The sequence below is a fragment of the Eleutherodactylus coqui genome, chromosome 5 (genome assembly GCF_035609145.1).
Source record: "Eleutherodactylus coqui strain aEleCoq1 chromosome 5, aEleCoq1.hap1, whole genome shotgun sequence".
NCBI classification, from domain to species: Eukaryota; Metazoa; Chordata; class Amphibia; order Anura; family Eleutherodactylidae; genus Eleutherodactylus; species Eleutherodactylus coqui.
In genome coordinates, this window is record NC_089841.1 from 42,768,177 (window position 1) to 42,789,777 (window position 21,601).

At 46.7% G+C, this 21,601-nt stretch overlaps 1 protein-coding gene across 1 annotated transcript in view; it reads right to left on the bottom strand.

Moving 5' to 3' along the window:
* The window catches only part of OXCT1 (3-oxoacid CoA-transferase 1), an 83,937-nt gene that overhangs the window by 46,971 nt on the left and 15,365 nt on the right, over positions 1-21,601 (bottom strand). Inside the window, exons 4-7 of the mRNA XM_066604853.1 lie at positions 16,921-17,056; positions 11,085-11,234; positions 4,993-5,099; positions 69-129 (exon numbers count right to left, since the gene is read on the bottom strand). Coding sequence (XP_066460950.1) covers positions 69-129; positions 4,993-5,099; positions 11,085-11,234; positions 16,921-17,056 — 454 coding nt within the window. The remainder of the gene's footprint in view (positions 1-68; positions 130-4,992; positions 5,100-11,084; positions 11,235-16,920; positions 17,057-21,601) is intronic.

Below are 21,601 nucleotides of genomic sequence, written 5' to 3' on the forward strand. Positions count from 1 at the left end.
TCAGGGATCGAACACGCAGAACATGTAATGTTATCCCAGCATTCCCTCCTACACGCCCGGGCACTTACCTCCACTACCGTCACTTTGGCAGCTTTACACATCGGCTGGTTGAAGTTTCTTGCAGTTTTCCTAATTAAGAAAAAAACAAAAAAACAATGAGAATATTTATCCAAAATCAGCTGGTGGTGAAACAAAAACCCCGAAGACCTGGATTATCCAACACGGAGAATCAGACGGCGACCTGTAGAGTACCGTACATGAGAGGCGCTGGAGGGGTGTAATGAGGAGCGCGGCCTACAGCAGGTCTATGGTAAGGAGATCGCAAACACCTTCAGCTCTCTATTGTACTGGTTTCCTCATTTTGATTGCCCCTTAACGGCCGTCATCACGTGTGTTCGGGGGTCACTGATCGGAGCGTTCATGGTCATAAATCAGCTTTTTGATCACCAGACAAGTAATTATAAAAGTATCCAGATGATATATTATATTAGGACTGGGAGGTTTATGTCAGATGCAGCAGAGCCGGGACTGATGCACATATCCGCACAGCGCCCACAAAGCTGAGCTAGTGTTGTAAATACACCAAGTGGCCCATTAGCCGCCCCTCTAGCAGCACTGACATGCTCTGACCAGCTGACAGGAAGGGGTCATCGATTCATGCCGCTTCTGCCAAATTCTGATCTTCATCCGACCAGGTGATGTTCTTCCGCTGCTCAGTGATAGTTTTTGGGCTCTTTTGCCCCCTGGAGTCTCGTCTTTCTGTTTCTCTCACACACAATGGTGCTGGAATTGGTCATCTGCTGTTATAGCCCATCTGTGAGAAGGAACATTGAGTTGTGCGTTCAAACACATTAGTTGCAGCACCAGTGTTGTATTCAGCTGCTCCTGACTGTGCAGAGGCTGTTGGTCAGTACGATTCTTGACATCCTCCTCTGACCCCTTTCAGTGAGGGAGTTGTTTCCATCCACAGGATCCTCTTTCGCTGGATGTTTTACTTTGATCACACCATTCTCTGTATACTCTCCTGTTATATCAGAAACCCAGCGCATGCGGTTGGCAGTGACATCCCGGCCCCGGGTTAGTCTAGCCCCGATGACCCGGCCTGTTGGAAGTCACTCAGTTCGCTGGATTTTCCCATTTAATGTGAATTCACACTGAAACTGATCCATGGAAAACTTGTCACGTGGTTTTACGCTGCACTCCGTGGTCACATGGATAGTTACAAGACCGTAAAGCGCCAATCGTGAAGGTGCCGGGGGCTCTAATAAAGGGGTCAGTGTATAAAAGCACAGGAGTGAATCTAGCAGAGGGTTGGCAGGGCATGAGCGGGGTGCGCTCACACCAAGAGCTCACTCAGCCTGGGCCTGTATGTAGATAAGACAGCAAACTGCCCAATTGTATACAATATTATATAAAATATATAATAAGTCTAATATATTACAGAGACGGAAAGAGAATCTGCTGCCGGCAGAGAGATCACTCCATCTGCTATACGGCCCGAGTCAGGCTGCTTATGTGAAGTGCAGAATCCGAGTTCTTATGTGCAAATTATTTTCTCCTCTTTATACAAATTGCATTTCTTATCACTACTGGTATATTATATATATATATATATATATATATATATATTATATATATATATATCTATATATCTATATCTATCTCTCTATCTATCTCAGATGTCCAAATAGACAGAATCAACAAATCGATGTCTGGAGAGTGCGAGGAGCAGGAGGCGCTGGAGGCGTCTGTCAGGAGGCTACGCCGGCCGTGTCACCCTGGAAACCACAGAAGGAGCAACTCGCAGCTCCGGAAAATATAAAAGGCAAGCTCATTCTGCGTCTCAGATGTAAAATAAGACCCCATGATGGAAGTGTTCAATGAGGTTTCCAGTCTGCGGCAGTTCAGGTAACGATACACAGGGCTGAGAATCTCTGTATGAGCCGATTAGGGTCACATGGAAATATTAGTACTGCATGTATTGTGTCCTACTGCGCCATAGTGGGTCACGTATAAGTGCTGCGTTCGGTCCCACACCAGGGAACGTCATACGGTTACATATACAACACATAGGCAATATGGAATACACCAACTTCTAATGAAAATCACCAGTGATCACAGGGTAGAACGGCTACTGGGTGCACATTTTCCATGCAGTGGCCACTACAGGTGAATTGGAGTACTACAACACCATTTATATGATGCCTTTTATCCATTAACCCTTTGCAATCCAATTTTGGATTCAGGGTTTTCCTAGGGGGGCTTTCTCTTTCTGCCGTTATACAATGTCACCATCTGCTGGCTAGAGCCAGTACTGCGGTATGGTACATGCTGGAGAGGCCCCTGACAACAGAGCGGCCAGTAATACAGTAAGAATACCCTGCTGGATGTCTTCCGACATCGGAGCTGTACAGTCTTCAATCCGTATAACTTCAGATGTCAGACAGTGGATTGGAAAGGGTTAAGGTCATCACGGTCCCACTAGATAACGAATGCCACATGTATTGACATCATCCAGCTTTTCACAACCCTGAATGGCCTAAAACGACAGTGTTCCAGAGTCCATTCGTCCTCCTTCCCCTCCCTTATTACTCTGTGTATAAGGGTCGCTGTAGTGCTGAGGCATTTAGCAGCCAGTTTGCGAGTCAGAAAGATGCAGGTAGATTATGGCTTGATGACATCTTGGCAGGGACAGACTCTACAGCCAAGTCAATGGAGTCTGGAACATAGTGACCCTTTGTCTCCGGGGTGGGAGGGGGTTGGGGGGGAAGGGGGGGGGGGGGGGGGGGAATTGTTGATTTTTACCTACCCTTGGTTTCTGAGCAGATGTCCCTCCAATCCCAAAAGTGGGGCTCAGAAACAGCAGATCATACAGACTACCGAGAAGACAGATGGTGGGTAATATAAACACTTCGCCCCTGTCTGGTCCCATGACAGAATTTCGTCCCCGGACTGGAGTTTTGCTTTAGGGACCTTTCAGACTATCGGAATATTTCTGCAAGATGCATGTAAAATCTGCCTGTATACATGGAGGTTATGGAGCAGAACCCAGCAGCAGGTTAAGCTGCGTCTTTGGGTACGTCTTAGGTGCACGTTTGAAAGCCCTTAAGGTGGTCTGTGACATCAGAACTGTCGGATAACCTCGCCCTGTGGGACAAGTCCAAACTCTTCCTTTTGCATCCAATTACATCATACATAACATAGTAACTAGAGATGAGCGAACGGGCTTATTTAGCACAATTACTCGATCGAGCATCACTTTTTTTTTCAAGTAACTGCCTAATCGGGCAAAAAGATTCAAGGGGGCGCCGGGGTCGGGGACAGAGAGCTCCCCCTTGTCCCCCCCCCCCCCCCCCCCCACGCTTCACCCCGCCAACTCCCACCCCACAGTGCCCCCCGAATCTTTTTGCCCGAGTAGGCAGTTACCCGGAAAAAAAAAAAAAAAAGCGATGCTCGTTCGAGTAATTGCCCTAAACAAGCACGATCGCTCATCTAATAGTAACATAGTATGCAAGGCCGAAAAAAGATATATGTCCATCCAGTTCAGCCTATTACTCCCCAATGTTGATCCAGAGAAAGTCAAGAAAACAATGAGGTAGAAGCCAAATTAACACCTTTTACAGAAAAAAAAAAATTCCTTCCAGACTCTAATCTGGCAATCACCGACCCTTCTGAAGTAATGAGTGATATAACATAATATAGTATCACTCAAGACAGGCATCCAGGCCCCTCTTAAACTCTTATTGAATTTGCCATCACCTCGTCTCATGCAGAGTCCCACGGTCTCACTGCTCTTACAGTAAAGAACCCTCTTCTGTGTTGGTGTAGAAACCCTCTTTCCTCTAGACGTAGAGGACGCCCCCTTGTTACAGTCACAGTCCTGGGTATAAATAGATGGCAGAGATCTCTGTATTGTCCCCTGATATATTATACATAGTCATTAGGTCGCCCCTCAGCAGTCTTTTTTTCCGAGACAATTTTGATGACCTCTCTGGGTATTGTAGTCCGCTCACTTTTATTACTTTAATTGCCCGCCTTTGTAAAATGGTCCACAATATCGCATATGTGATCTGAGCAGCGACCTGTAAGGAGGAACAATGTTCTCGTCATGCACCCCTAGACATCTTCTGATGCACCTCATGATCCTATTTGCCTTGGCAGCAGCTGCCTGACACTGGGTGCTCTAGTTAAGCTTAATGTTAACTAAAATCCAAGCCCTTTTCCATGTCAGTGTCTCCAGTGGTTTCCTATAAGATGGATTATTTAAGGGAACATTTCAAGGAAATTGGATAGTGTCTTATACAAGGCCTAAAGGAGCTGAGCATGACATGTTCCATATAACACACCCTGGGGTCATGGTCTGCCCCTCAAGGCCCAGCACGAGACAGAAGATAGAAAGGGTGGAAATCATGAAGCCACTTGCACCAGTTTTCTGTATTAAAAAAGTTGTGAATTTTGCCATATTAATGCAAAAATGTGCAAGGTTTTGGAATTTTTCAAAAGTAGGCAGGCTCAGCGGAAGGGGTGCGGCCTCCAGCAGACAACAGGTTTATTGTAATTAATGCCAAACATGGTGTAAACTGTAGCACAGATCTACACCAGCTCATTTCAACAACCGTGACCGCGGCGGCGCTGCTTGTATTGGCATGGGGTGTTTGCGGTGCAGTGAATGTACCCCAAGATATGGAACGGCTTGGCCCAGACTGATACTACTGAGGCCTCACACGAGCGTATAGCAGCGTTCTCACGCAGTTATCTATATTGCGTACTGCTGCATGCCGACAGATCCCCTTACATCCTTGGCGTGTATGAGCACCAAGGTAGTGCATGTCGTGCTCCTTTTTGCAAGCGCACTGTGTGCGTGGCACCCCTGGCAGTAGTGTAGTTACCGCATTTAACGCACAAAAACCGGCGTGTGTAGCATGCTATAAAACAGTTATCCCATAAGAACACATTTAGGGCTACGTACAGACGCCCAATGCAGGGCCTCACCTGAATATCACATTCCCAGCGCGATCCGCTTTCCAGGCCTTCACCAACGCAAAGTCTCCGGTGATGGAGTTCTCCATAACAAACTGGCGGCCATCAAATTCTTTGACCTAGAAGAGAAGTGAAACAGTAAGTGTAACAGCAAGATCTGGTTTACTAGTCAGCCCCATAAGAGGGCAGATTTAGCATTGATGAGCAGCTGACGGGGCGGTGGGTGCACAGTCGTGTCACAATTAAAGTCATTGAATCATAAGGAAACATTTAATGACCAGACGAGACAGGGGAAGCCAAAGTCAGGATCCTGAGAAAGCACAATACAGACCTTTGATCATATATATATATATATATATATATATATATATATATATATATATATATATATATATATATATATATATATATATATATTACAGGCATAACCAACATGGACACCAGAGGAAAAAAAAAAAAGGGAAGGGGAAGGGGGGTATGGCCATCTTAGGAATCACAAGAATGTAACCACTCTGCAAAAGACCGATTCCTAAAATATTGGGTCTGCCCCAACCTGTAGTCCTCTGCAGCGAGCTCCTCTATACGATGCAAGTTCTCAAAAAGGTATCCAGCCACTCGTGAACAGAAGGCATAATGGGAAACTTCCAGTGTTGAGGGGACAAGTAAATGTGCGGCCTGAAGAAAAAAAATTAGCCCTTCTTCAAGAGCCTACCCTTGGCCAAGACCATAGAGAGGACAGCCAAGTCTAGCGCCCACCGGGGAGCAGAGCCGCACATTGTATAACCTGGTCATGGACTCCTGTAACCCTGCCACCAAATATGGGCCATCGTGCCTTCCTCCTCCCCATATCTCCAGCACACTGCGGGGCGCTCTGGGTACATAGAGTGAATATATGAGGGGGTATGAGACCGTTGGGAACATGATTTAAGTCTTTCTGGACAGCACAGCATAAAGGAGATTTATGTACTAAAGTCCTCGCAGCGGACTCACTGGAGGTTCTGCTTCCCACATCCGTACAGAAGACAGAGGTAAAAGATGCTGACGATTCTGGTACTGGATTCTGGAGTCAGATGACAACCTCATTGGAAGAAGTAATGGTCGCCATGTTAGATGACTTGCCAGCATTCCAAGGGTCAAAAAAAAATAAAAAAATTTCTCCAATGCATCTAAAGAAAGAACTTAGAGAATCTTGATGAAAGAGTCCATCATTTGTCGCTTACAGCCCCGCGTCTCCTTCATAACAGACTACAGCATCCGCCTGCACAGGGGTCACCCGCAGCCCTTTCCATCAGTCATCTTGTTAATATACACTTGGTAGGTATATACACTAGGGTGCATTCACACGAGTTTCTCGCACACGTTTTCTGCATTGTGAGACGCACTTAAACAAACACCATTATTTTTGCTCCATTTGAGCCTTTTTATTTTAATAAAAACTACTTGCCGATTTGCTCTATTTTTCTTTTTAGATGCACTGGAGCAAGAAAAAAACCCCATCACATTTGCAGAAGTCTACGTAGCTATCCGGGCTCAGGTGTGAGTGGAAGCCGTGACTTTAGGGTATGAGACAGGAAGTTTTTTTTGGGGGGGGGGGGGGGGGGGGGGGTTGATGTAGGCCAGTAACAGAATTGCACCCTCCTCCCTGGCACTGCCCCTTCACTCCGGCAAACAACCCTGCATTTCTTGATTGTGTGTAAAAGAGCCATACTGACCGGGTTTGCTCCAAGATAAGGGGCTGAGCAGACATTTGCTTACTTGGTTGACTTCTCTGATAACAGTTACCACTTTGCTCTTTTGGGGTGCCTTTACACGGGATGCCCTGTAGGGTGTAGATGCCGACAGCTCGTGGTAGCACTTTTAACACAGGATCGATCATCACTCTGTGAATGGAGGTGGTGGAGCCGCCGGGGATTGTTACTCCCGCGCGCCTCCATTCATAATAAGCAGGCCATCGTTCATAGATCAGCGATGACCGTTTACATGGGACCATCAGCGGTCCGTTTTCTGCATATAGGATATGGATTCTCGTTAGTGGTTCATGCACAGACACTGAACGATCACCCTAATTCCCACTGTATGTTGGCATAGGAATGGTTTATCCTCCCGTATAAGAGGGCTCTGAGTTCAGCAGCAGCGCCGATCTGTTTTATCAGAGCTCATCCACCTCGTCGGTTCCTGCTGCACTCCTGAAAAGTGACTTATTTGACCAGTTTGAGGACCCCAACTCTTGAATTAGAGGAAGTGAAAGGACCCTCAGTGGGGTTTTTGCAGGGAACCAACAATCCTGATGCTGCCTGGATACGTACTGGGGTCCCAAATGCTGCGAGGCGACAATAACCACAAACTAGACCGTCATGTAGACAAATCAGCTTCATCTACTATAGTAGAAAGATCAGAACTAGAGGACGCAGCAGCGAGGAAGAAGGAACGTACCGCAATACTCCCCAAATCTGATAGAATGCAGAAAGCACATCTCCCCTGCAGCTGCAGCGCCACCTGGTGGAGAAGCAATGCCACATCCTGCAGCTACGCACCAATTCTCCACTTGGGGAGGCCACTTTCAGTCAGACGCATTTTTTCTCAGTGATACGGCGCTAGTGAAAACCGTGCATCCGCTGACACGGACGGATTTTTCAGTCATTTTAAAAAAAAAAAAATTATCACAGCCTGCGCTACTTTTATCCATTTTTCCGTTTATTGGCATTTCATTCTATTGGGCAAATCTGGATCCATATTTGTCCGATATGGAGGTATATTCTGAGTGCGTCACAATACACTAAGGTGACGCTGGCCTGAGGGCCCATCCACGCTGGCACTTTTACGTATGCAAGAAACACATGAAAAATGTGTAAACACGTGCTCTTTTGAGCAAACAATTCCGTTTTTACAGTGAAGGTCTGGCGTACGTTTTGATCAGTTCTGGATGTGAAGAACGTCTCACTGTTCACAAGTATAGCGCACGCTGCAGTTTGTTTTCTGTTCGCAGAATATGCAGTTCGTATCCGTGAGTGTGAAGGAAAAAAAAAAATAGAAAATACATAACGCATAATACACTCCGGTGTGAATGAGCCATAATACAAGCAGGCAACCTTCCTTGACACAAGTGGATCCTCCGCACTCCGCGGGATTCTTACCTTCCCCTCCACAACGCCTCTACTGAAAAACACTTGGGGGTTTCTGCTGCCGATCCAGCTGCAGAGTTTATGGAAAGAGTGAGAATCCCCTTAAAACGAGGTTCACGAGAAGCGCAAGAGCTGCGGATTTATTGTACGGAACATCCACAGTACAAACCATATGGGAGGATTTAAAGGGAACATAATGCGGCTCCACAGCTAAGGGCCCGGGGAGTCTGGGGGGGGGGGGGGGGGGAGTTTGGTACTCAGTGTGTGCCCCATTCATGTGCCGAGTGTACAAAGCGCAACGCTTTTCAAACACCCCATTTCCTCGCCCTCGAGCGCTAGAATGTAGTTTATGGGGCAGAAACGTGATGACAGGTTCCCTTCAACAAATCTCATCCACGTGCGGCCTAAATACGGTCAGATCCATGGAGGATTGTCTCAGGATGAATCGGATGTCTCCATCCGCCGCCGAACACGGAGCTTCAGCCTTGAAGTTCTGCTGGGGATTTTCATGCAGATCCACACAAGAATGTAGCCTCAAAACAGGAAGGAAAATCCGTGTGCCGCCGCCGCTGGACGCTGAGTTACATGGTGCCCCTCTCCGATATCTGCTTACATACTGCATTCAATTGTGACATGCAAAGTTTCTCCTCTCCTGGCTGTTAGAGCAGGAGCCGGGCTGTCAGCAGTCATGTATGCAAGTACTTGGATAAAAAAAATGGAGTAACTAATCAGAGCCAGCATGGGTTTGTAACAAACAAGTCATGCCAGATGAATCTAATTTCCTCCTATGACAGAATCACTGACTGGGTTAATGAGGGAAATGCGGTGGATATAGTATATCTTGACTTTAGTAAAGCATTTGACAAAGTATCTCATACCATACTTATTGAAAAAATGACCAAATCTGGGATTAACAAGACAACTGTTAGGTGGATTCAGAACTTGCTGAGTGATCGTAGTTAAAGACTGGTCATAAATGGCTGCACATCCAAGTGGAAGAACGTATCAAGTGGGGTACCACAAGGCTCTGTCCTAGGCCCAGGGGTGTTCAGTATTTTTATAAATGATCCGCAGGAGGGAATTGATGGGAAAATGATCAAATTTGCCGACAACACAAAGCTAGGAGGGATAGCTAACACTAGAGAAGAGAGGGAGAGTGTATTCAAGTAGATTTAGAAAAGCTTGCACAGCGGGCGGCGAATAACAGAAAGGTATTTAACAAGGAGAAAAACAAAGTCCTACATCTGGGCAAGAAAAATGCAGACCGCACATACAGAATGAGATGAATTGGGCTAAGCAGCAGCACATGTGAAAAAGACTTGCGTATACTAATAGATCATAGACTGAACATGAGTCAACAGTGTGATGCAGCAGCCAAAAAGGCAAACACAATTCTGGGATGTATTAAGAGAAGCATAGAGTCTAGATCACGTGAGGTCATTATCCCCCTCTACTCTTCCTTAGTCAGACCTCATCTGGAATACCGTGTCCACTTCTGCGCACCCCACTTTAAAAAAGACAAACTGGAGCAAGTTCAGAGAAGAGTTACCAAGATGGTGAGCGGTCTGCAAATCATGTCCTATGAGGAACGGTTAAAGGATCTGGGAATGTTTAGCTTGCAAAAAAGAAAGCTGAGAGGAGACTTAACAGCGGTCTACAAATATCTGAAGGGCTGTCACAGTGCAGAGGGATCAGCCCTATTCTCATTTGCACAAGGAAAGACTAGAACCAATGGGATGAAACTGGAAAGAAGGAATTACAGATTAGATATTAGACAGAGAGAGTGATCAATGAGTGGTACAGGTTACCACAGGAGGTGGCGAGTTCTCCTTCAATGGAAGTCTTCAAACAAAGGCTGGACAAATATCTGTCTGGGATGATTTAGTGATCCTGCACTGAGCAGGGGGTTGGACCCGATGACCCTGGAGATCCCTTCCAACTCTACCATTCTATGATTCTATGTATGTGCAGGCCATTAGTGAGGTCAGTAAAAAGTATTGGTCATCACTAAGCGGTTAAAGAAGTATTCAGGTTGTGAAGCGCATCTTCAAGAATTCCAGATCTGAAAGAGGTTTGCACTTTTTTGCACAGCTGCTTATGGGTATAACGCACACGGCCATTACCTCGTTAGCTTGTGCTCAATTTCTGAGGTTTCCCCATAGCGCCATTTTCCCTGCTGATTTGCCACGTGAAAATCCATTTCTCACAATTCCCCGATCTAGGATGCCTTCCTGTTTGTGTCTTCGCTGTGCGCTGCCCTGCTATTGGTCAACAGTCAGATCCTGAGAGCCGGGGGAAAAAAAAAATCCGTCCTTGGTTGTTTCTACTGAGCAAGCCCGATTGGTAGCGCTGGAATACCTACAGATTGTATCAGGGCACCCTGGGAATAACACTTCTGAGGTGCCGGGACAAGGGGGTGGCTCTAGAGCTACAGACAAATCCCAGAAATAGAACCACATTGCTAACTTTAAAGGGGTTTTCCAGGCAGCGCTGGCTGTCCGTGCCGGATACACCAGGGTCGGAGCGGAAGCTGCTGCCCTGACCCGCGTAGTGGCCGACGCTTGTAATTGCAGGCTGGGGTCTCATTGAAATAAAAAGGGAGCTGTGCCTGCAATTACAAGCGCCGCCCACTGGGCAGCGGCTTCCGCTCCGACCCTGGTGTATCACAGCACTGATGGCGGGCGCTGCCTAGTAAAAACCCCTTTAATAATCAAAAAGCATCATTTATTTGACAGCAACTTTATGTAACTGGAAAATAATAATAAACTATAAAATCCATTTAAATCCGCTGTGGAATTCTGTGAACATAACCTTACAGTTCTAAAGAAGACTTTTCTGGGCTGTAATAACAGAGTCGTCCACCAGGAGGCAGCACATTACCAGGATGAACAAGCAGAGAAAAGTCGTTCATTTTATGACTCCCTTGGAAAGTGCAGTAATAAAGTTGAGTAACAGCAAGAGCGAGACATAAATCCTCCTTACCTCTTTAGGCGTGCTGGCGATAGCGATGCTGCCATCTTTATTATATTTTATAGGTGCTCCTCCTTGCTGGATTAATGTGCCGTACCCCGTGGGTGTATAAAACGCTGGAATACCGGCGCCGCCGGCTCGAACTTTCTCCGCAAGGGTTCCCTGGGGGGCGATAAGCACAAATACTTCTTGAAACATTTATTTTTCTGTAACAAGATTGCCCCGGGTGCGCACCGCGTGGTTAATCAGCCGCAAGCATCAGGATGGGTTTGGTTAGTCACACGTGGTTTGTCACTGAGCGCCCTTGTAGAGAAGGTCACAGATCCCATATGCCGGCTGCTGTGACCAGAACGGTCCGCCTTTAGTCCACAGGACTGCGGTTCGACACGAACTTGCCAAAGAAAGCGAGGTAATAAGTGGAGATGACAAATGCAAACCATGCGGTGATGCGGACACGGCGCCTCTAACCCCGAGGGACGCGGCCTAGTGTGGGTATAAGGGTAGCTTCAGAGGAGCACAATGACTTCTTGCGAAAAAAAGAAGGTCGCGTTATCGCGTACATATCTGCACATTTTACTGTACTCTTGCGCTGCCGATGACCGTTCACATCGGCACGGGTGTGATTTAAAAGGCTGTGCAGCCTAATTAGTCCCAGTTGGTTTTGTTTCCCTTGCAAGATTGCGGGGATCTGGTGAGCATTTGCGCAGTCCCAATAGATTCCTATGGTGCCTTTGGTGCACAAATGCGCACCCAAATAGAGCACTTATGGGGTTGTTTTCTGCGTTGAAAACCATGTGTTCTATTCTATGAGCAGATTATATAATATACTAGCTGATATACCCGGCTTCGCCCGAATTAATTTGGTACTGGTGTTGATCTGGTGTTCACACGGAAAGTGTTATGAAGCCGTGGTTACTTTAGAGATACTGAGGAAAAACATATGTTCACCATTTTGTATAGTTCTCTGCGTTACCCAGGAAACACCACGTGGAGGCAACCATGCAACGTTTCCTTTATATAAAATGACATCAGGAAGTGAGAGAATTAGATTCTGTACGTAAAATTTCGACGCTAATTCTTTGGTGCTTAGAATTGAATAATGTAGTTGGGACCCATTAACTTTTCCTATTTATGACATAATCAATGCTCATGCCAAATTTCAAGTTTCTATGACATCGGGAAGTGAGAACATTAGATTCCATACGTAAACTTAAGTTTTTACATTTTCCCCCTCATAGACTGAGCTGTTATTTTTACTGGTACGGTTAGCGCAATTGGCGCTGTTCAAGCTCATACCAACCACACCTAACATGGCCCAGTAAGGTCTAATGCACATGAGCGTATTTGCACTGCAGGATCCAGAGCTCCAGATCCCACAGGAAATACAGCCCATAGGACATGCATTGAAAAATGCATTTCCATGCCCACAAATGGAAATCAACTGCAATATTCCATTCGGGGGGTGGAAATCGCAGCATGTCCTATTTCAGTGCAAGCCTCGCAGAAGCTTGCTCGGCTGAGTCATCGCCAATGCGCTGGCTCTGCACTGCGCACATACGGCTGTGCGCCAGCAGGCACATCCACAGAGCAGAGTGAAGACGCTGGCCAGGTAAGCTGCGGGGGGAAGGGGGGGGGGGGGGTCACATCCCGCTGTGAGAACCTCGCAGTCGGAATCCAACTGGGCTGTCTGCATTTGGCCTATATTAGAGAGAAAGAAGGCTACACCTCATGACAAGGTGTTGCAAATGCTGACGCTATAGTCATACAGCTTTATAGAACAAATAGGAAAGGGGCGTTACAAAGCCAAACAGTTACAGCATACATTTGGTTCAAACTGCTTTTTCTTTAAAAATGTAAATAATGATCGTATTCTGTTACCTTTTCTCTGCTGTCTCCAATTATAGAGATAGAAATCTGGTATCTGTTGTTGTTTCTCTATTGTTTTTATTGTGTTTCTCAGGTCATAAACAGTTAACATGGTGTAAGGAATTGACCCTCCAGAACATCCTGCTCTGCAGATCGTTCTACTTAAGGCCCTTTTACACAGGAGGATTATCGGTGGTAGTTGTCCAAAACCCTGCGCTCCCACGGGGTTTTGAATGAAAGTCGTCCCATGTAAATTCATGCAAAGACTGAACAACTGAGCAAAAGCCGTCCGGTTCTGGCATGCTTGACAACCGAGCGACAGACCATTCAGTACTGAACAACTGCCGCTTCCTGTGAATGGAGGTGGGGGGGGGGGGGGGGGGGGGGGGAGCGATGCCAGCGATACTCGCTCCTGTGTAACAGTACAGGAGCGAATACATACTGACATGGCCGTAATTAGCCTGAAATACAAATTAAACCATACAAGATATAAATTTTACCCCCTTTAGTGACCAATTCTGTACTGTCCATTATGGTCCTCCACCTTATTAGCGCCCCTCCATCTAGTAGCGTTGGGACTCCTTTGGCCTTCAGAACCGCAGACATTATGGTGTAGATACCACTGTGATAGACATGATGATTAGTCAGTGTAAAATGTCTATTGATTTGTACTAAACTAGATGTATTACGCAGCTGTAGTGACTTTAACACTTAGAGGCTAATGACTGCATAATTTCATTATAGTAATTGCTGGACAATGGTGAAAAGATGTGTGTTTTGTGACTTCAGCCTAATGTGAAACTCTGCTGCATAAGGAAAGAGTTAAATCACAGTGTTATAGGTTATTGCTTGTGTTCATCTTGAGTGTTTTCCCAGTCCTTCCCCATCCCCCCACACAGAATCTTCTTCATTTTCAGGTTTGGCCATGTTGTTAAGACAAAGGCTCCTACTTGAGAGAGGTAGGGAGAGGGGGAGGCGGGGAATTCTATATAACCCAGCGAATAAGAATATATATATGTTACAGATGTAATCTGTTGCATGCCCATTAAAGGGCGGTTATCATGTGTTATAATAAAAGCCTGAGACTCTACACATTTGGGTAGAGACTCTCCCAGTTTTAGACCAGCATTTGTGTCTGATCTGGTCGATGATGTGTGCACACTATACAATTTGGAAGCTACAGAAATACCCCGAAGCCTGCTGGAGAAAATATGATCTAGCACACCACTAGGTGAGGACATCGCCCTGCAGGAATCTCCGCCCCTGCGGACAGGAAGCTTCTTGTAGTTGCTGCAGATTTGATGGCGGTGCTGACATGTTCTGACCAGCTGACAGGAAGGAGTCAGCAATTCATGCTGCTTGCGCCAAACTCTGACCTCCCATCAGCAAGGCGCATCAGAGATCTGGATCCATCTGACCAGGAGATGTTTCTCCGCTCCTCAGTGATACATTTTTTGGGCTCTTTTGCCCCCTGGAGTCTCGTCCTCATGTTTCTCTTAGACACAATGGTGCTGGAATTGATCATCTGCTGTTATATCCCATCCGTGCGAAGGAACGTCAAGTTGTGCGTTTGGACACGTTAGTTGGAGCTCCAGCGTTTTATTCGGCTGCTCCTGATGCTGCAGCATCTTTTAATCAGAACGATTCCTGACATCCTCCTCTGACCCCTTTCAGTGATGAGTTGTTTCCATCCACAGGGTCCCCTCTTGCTGGAGGTTTTCCTCCATCACACTATTCTCTGCATACTCTTCACACCTTTACATGAGAAAACCCCACATGGTTTGCAGTGACATCCCGGCCCCAGGTAGTCTACCACTGATGACTGTGCGTCGTTGGAAGCCACTCAGATCGCTGGATTTTCCCATCTACTGTGGATTCACACTGAAACTGATCCACGGAGAACTTGTCACGTGATTTTATGCTGCACCCCGGGGTCACGGGGAGAATTTCCATCCAGGGAAGCGCCAATTATGAGAGGACCGGGACTCTAATAAAGGGGTCAGTCAGTGTATATACAACTGTCAGTGTAGCCCTCATGTAAATGTCTTTAGTAGTTCCCTCATTTGTCTCTGAGCAGATTTGTTATGATCTACAAATAGAAGCTGGCAGAGGGAGGCAATGAACATTCCTGGTGCTCCCATCCTCCCCATAGCGTGCAGGAAGAGGAGAGAGTGAAATCCCAGATGAGAGCGGGGTAAAAGTCATGAGGAAGCCCACGATCAGGACAAGAAAAAGCTGCTAGACACTAGATTTGCCTTAAGGCTTCCTCTTTGTCTCACAGATCCCGCTGCAGGCTGAGGTATTAGGGCCCATTCATCGTTCAGATGTCTGCATCCAGCGAGAATCAGAAGGATAACCCTTCGGTGTAAACGCCCCGACTGGATGACGAACCAGAACACGTTCGCTTCTCAATTGTCGTTCAATTTCTGCATGCAGAAAAATCTGAACTGATCAGCCGTGTGAACAGGCAGTCATTCATCTATGAGCGACTGCCTGTTTACTGTGACTGTAGGCGGCACAGGAACGATCCCCGGCCTCTTCCGCCCCCAATCACTGAGCGATGATCACTCCTGCGTAAAAGCACAGGAACAATTATGGCTCTGTGTAAACGGCCCTCAGGGCGGCTTTATATAGGACAACTATCATCTGAGGAGTCTCTTAATATAGTCAATTTCACAAATCGCTGAACGAAGTGTTTACAGCGGCTAAAAATATAATTTGTTGACCAGTTGGGGGGCGTGAGGTTCTTTGGTGGGCGTGCATTTGAAGTTTCATCCCTTCCCAAATACACGCTCATTGGTAACCGAGTCCATTGAACGCACATACACCCATGCGAGTGATCTTGTTGCTGCTGTCTCTTGTTGGATCATAACCAGAGACCATGGGAGTCATAATCTTTCCAAGTCCAGCAGGGAATGTTCAGCCGAGGATCACTCACTTGTATATACTGTATTTTTCTGACTAAAAGATGTCGTTTTTAGCAAGGTAAAATCTTCCTGAAATGTGCCTGCACCGTACCGTCCAGAAGCAGGGGGGTCTGGTAGAACCAGAGTCTCCTGACCGCTGCCTTAATGACCAGGCAGTGCACTGATGGATTGTCGAGAGAACTCTGCAGCCATATATACCACAGCTGTACAGTCCTCCCTCTCCCGGCCCCATCCAACAGATAACACTGGAGATCACACATATCCCCCCAGGGGTGCAGGTCCTCCTCAGTACACACAGGGGCAGACAGCAGGACAGTAGATGACATAACCAGCTAGAGGTGTCATGTATCACTACACTTGTATGTGCTGATCTAGTGGTAATAAAATCAGTGTTTAACATGCCAGCTGAAGATGTGTGTGCGCATGTAGCAGAGCTGTATGTGTGTATGTGAATGCTGGAGAGCTGTGCGTGTTGTGTGCAGCAGTGCTGTGTATGATGGTAACTTATGTACTTGCGCCGTTGTTTGAACGGACACAAGGTTTACTAGGTGTAGTTTGAATGGTAGTAGTCCCGTGTAACGCCACCTTTAGGTCCCTGTTGCACAGGACGACTGTTGGGCACAGATAGATCGGACAGACGTCCCAGCGATAATCACTCGTGTGCTGTTACATCGGAATCATTATCACTCAGCGTTCCCCTGCCCTCCTCCATTCACAATAATCAGGCAGTAGCTCAGATAAATGACCGCCTGTTTACAAGGTCAATCGCCAGTTAGCTTTTATGCCTGCAGAAGCTGAACAATGAATGATAATTAACATTCCCACAATCCAGCAAGAATCTGAACGACGGACAACCCATGTAAGAGGGCCCTTACATGGGCACCATGTAGCTGTATTATTTATGACCTGTGTAGTACCACCATTACACCACTGCTACCTGAGCGCAGTAGGATGGCGGTATTCATGTGTTCGGACATCATTATTCTGTAGTATTATGACACCACCCCAAGAAGGTGACAGACTACGAACCAGACCTGCCTACAGAGGGCGCTCACCTGGGGAACGAGCTCCACTTCCAGCTCTCCTTGGAGATATTGTCTTTCAAACTCTGCATTCTCACCGACGTAGGAGGACACCATGCGCTTGATCTGCTTGGTCTTCAGAAGTAAGCCCAGGCCAAAGTTATCCACTCTGCAAATAACAAGAGGCAAATTGTAAGGCTAAGACGGGGCTCCACTCATCCACAGTCCAGCTGGACACGAAGGGGACGGAAGTCGCATGTTAGTGTGGTGGAAGTCTGGATAGTCACACTCTAGATCCTGGGATAGATATAGGATTACACGATAAAATCCACCACTATAGAGATTAAGAGCCGGATGCATGTGGTTATTATTGAGCACTGTATACAGTATCCTCCTGAGCTCCCCCTAGTGGTGGCTGCAGGTAGCAGAATGTTATCAAGTAACTGATTATACAGATTACTGTATACTGCGTTATTATAGAGTAATGTATATACAGTAATCTCCTGAGTGCCCCTAGTGGTGGCTGCAGGTAGTAGAATGTTATCATGTACCTGATTACGGTATACTGTGTTATTATAGAGTAATGTATATACAGTAACATCCTCAGCTCCCCCTAGTGGTGGCTGCAGGTAGTAGAATGTTATCATGTAACTATGACTATACAGGAGATTACTGTATACTGTGTTATTGTAGAGTACAATGTATATACAGTAATCTCCTGAGCTCCCCCTAGTGGTGGCTGCAGGTAGTAGAATGTTATCATGTAACTATGACTATACAGGAGATTACTGTATACTGTGTTACTGTAGAGTACAATGTATATACAGTAATCTCTTGAGCTCCCCCTAGTGGTGGCTGCATCCACTCAGGTATTTCTATCAGCCCCATTGAAATGAATGGAGTGCTAACTGCACATGCTCCGCCAGCGTTTCTTTGATGTTGATGTCCCTGCGGGGAGAAGCGATCCCAAAAGCGACTGACACAGGAGTCCAATTCTGGAGATCGGTGGGGGGGGTCTTAGCAGTCAGACATTCCCCCTCTGCAATCTTGGTACAATCCCTTTAACTATTTAGCTGCTGCAGTCGAAACTGACTGCGTGTCTAAACAGCCAAGCTAAAGGAGAGACTCCTTCAGTGCCCCATCGGCCCTCTCCACGTATAGTGTTTGTAGATTACCATGGCAGCCTGGGGCCTAGTGAAGGTTTCCACAACTGCCATGCATAGATGCCCATTAGGTCCTGCATGTGGCAAGGCTTCCTAGAAAACGATGAAAATTACTATATATGGCAATACTGAAGTACTGCAGTATATTATACAGGCGATCAAGTGCTTCTAAATTCACGTTCCCTTCTGGGACTAAAGTAAAGTTTTAAAAAAGTAATACAATTTTTACAAATATAACAAAAAAAAAAAATTATATTAAAAATATAACTTGCTAAAAATGGGAAAAATTGTTTGTTTCTTTCCTATCCTGTGGCTAGGGATTAACCCCTTTAAGTCCTTGGAGACATCTGAAGCACATATACATCAAATGTGTGCAGGGTTTGTATGCAGTGGACTCCGGAGCCAATCCTTGTGGCAACCAGATCTAAATCCCCCATGATATAGAAGCCATTAGCTCACAGAGTTGCTCTCTATGCCACAGGTATGAGTACACCTTGTGTGAAGAACATAAGGGCCCTCTCACGGGAGCAGAAATGGTTTAGATTCCTGCAGCCAGTGATTATCGTTCTGTCGGGGCATGCATTCACTCTGGACGAATGAGGAGTCGCTCGCTTCCCATTCGTTCTTCTCTTTCTGCATGCAGAGAATAGAGCAATGGATCGGCCGTGTAGACAGTCATGCATCTGTGAATGGAGGCGGGTACGATCCACTATTCACTCCACCGCCATTAACTAAGCGATGCTCGTCCCTGTGTAAGAGCACAAGAACGACTATCTCTGGGACACCTTTTTAGGCATCTGCGCCCAACAAGTCATTCCGTGTAAAAGGACCCTTACCTGGCACTCCCCATGGCATGCAGCAATCCACAATGTCAGCACTTATCTGCTTGGTCTTCACAAAACGCCAATTCAGACTTCTATAGGATGCTCATGCCTGTGAGATCGGCCAGTGCAAGAAGCCCTTTATACATAATCACACCCACAAGGGACTGACCCCAAGGGGTTAAATGACAAAATCAGCTCTGCTAAATCTGTATATGATTAAAACAATTCTGCTGCCAGGGGTTACATAACGCTTCTATGTGCGGCAGTATCCCTGCCCGTACCGGGCGCCGTGCCCGACGTTCCTGCATATATCAGATGACACAACGCTCACAACTCTTACAGAGCTTTTGTAAGGCAGGACTCAGACACCCGGATACCAGTTGTGCCCATCCGCGTGCTGCCCGATCTCCAGACCCTGCACATCGCATCAGGGGTGTAACTACAGACGTATCAACCTCTACGGGGCCGGTGTCTCTAGACTGGCAGCTTGGGCCTACTGGCCCCTGCTCAGAGTTTAGAACAATGGCAATGTCATGCTTAACCCCTTAGTGCCCAGCCCATTTTGCACCTTACTGACCGGGGATTGCCCTTCTGGTATAGAGGACAGGATTGCTCCCCTTGGCATGGAGTCTGGTGGCCATCAGGTCATTCCGGCACTACAATTGGTTCCCATTTTCCTATCAATACATTCCAAGAGCCGTGACATTGTTCTCTTCTCGTTATCGCGCCATGTGAGGCCTCGTTTTTTTTAAGCTGTATTGTGTAATTAACCAGTTTGGGGGACATAAAATGTAGAATATCGTTTAGCTAGAATTTTTTTTTGGAAGGGAAAGGAAGCATTTATCTGATGGGGTTCACCGTATGAAGTGATGCTTTATTCCGCAGGGCCGTACCGTTACAGCAGGAGCTAATTTAGGTTTATTTTTAACGTGTTTTTTTTTTTTTTATTCCCACCACCAGCGATGTGAGGCCTTGCTTTTTTGCAGGATATTTTTATAGTCCGGTCATTACAAACGTGACGTTTTTTGTCACTCGAGGGGAATTGAAGATACAATTGTTGGAAGGCTGGAACACTGCACTACGATGGGAACGCATCGGCACCCTGTGATCGCACATTGCGGGATGCTGACGGGCGACACCCACTTACATGCCACTATTGTTATTGATCGTGGCATGTAGCAGGTTAAATGTGAGGCCAGAGGTCGCGGCTGTTAGTGCAGGAATCCAGCTATCATTGTACGTCCCGTAGCGTTAAGGGGTTAAATGTTTTTTCGGGCAAAAACGATTAGAGCATATCCTCAGGATACGTGCTGATCGCCTGGCCCACTGCCAGTGCGGCGGGAGCTGGACATGGTCACAGGGGGCGGCATCAAAAGTGCCATAGCTGGCTTCACTCCCATCAAAATCAATGGTGGTGAAGCGGCTATTATACCCCCGCAGCCATCCCCGGTATCGGAGGTGGCAGTGCTGGAAGTTATAGCCGCCTTCAGCGCGCATTGATTACAATGGGGATGAAGCTGGCTATAGCACTTTAGGTGCAGTCCCCTATGACTATGTCCAGCCCCCGTCACAGTGACAGCAGGCCAGGCAATCGCCATGTCGCCAGGGATCTTAAGTGGCGGTCATCAGTGATCAACTATTGATGAGCTGTCATATCCTGTCCGGAAAACCCCTTTAATAGGATGCTAGTACAATATACTGCAATACTGAAGTTCTGCGGCATATTCTTCAAGTGATCAGATAATCACAATGTGTGAGTCGGTTAAAAATGCAGATCCTAAATAAACAAATTATTTAACCCCTTAACGACACGGGACGTACAAATAAGTCCTGCAGCTGTAGGGTATGTATGAAGGGGGATTGAAGGGCAATCTCCCTCCATACAACACGGGTGCTGGCTGTTTAAGGCCATCACCCGCGCGCAGCAGCTCCAATAAGCCGTGCCGCTCATCGGAGCTGTTAACCCTTTAAATGCTGCTGTCAATTTTGACAAACATTTAAAGGGGTTGTCCCGCGGCAGCAAGTGGGTCTATATACTTCTGTATGGCCATATTAATGCACTTTGTAATGTACATTGTGCATTAATTATGAGCCATACAGAAGTTATCAAAAGTTTTTTTACTTACCTGCTCCGTTGCTGGCGTCCTCGTCTCCATGGTGCCGACTAATTTTCGCCCTCCGATGGCCAAATTAGCCGCGCTTGCGCAGTCCGGGTCTTCTGCTCTCTTCAATGGAGCCGCTCGTGCAGAATGCCGGCTCCGTGTAGCTCCGCCCCGTCACGTGCCGATTCCAGCCAATCAGGAGGCTGGAATCGGCAATGGACCGCACAGAAGAGCTGCGGTCCACGGAGGGAGCAGACCCCGGCGGCCATCTTCAGCAGGTAAGTATGAAGACGCCGGACCGCCGGGATTCAGGTAAGCGCTGAGCGGTTTGTTTTTTTTAACCCCTGCATCGGGGTTGTCTCGCGCCGAACGGGGGGGGGGGGGGGGGGGTTAAAAAAAAAACAAAAAAAAAACCCTGTTTCGGCGCGGGACAACCCCTTTAATGCAATATAGAGGAGAAAAAATAAAATTTTATGTTTTTACAAATACGTCATTTTAAAGACATTTTTTTCCTATAGTTTACATGAAAATGAGGATTTGCACCCCAAAATGGATACCCGTTTGCTCTGTGTTCAGAAACATACCCAGTGTGGCCCTAATCTTTAAGTCCGCATGCATAACGGGG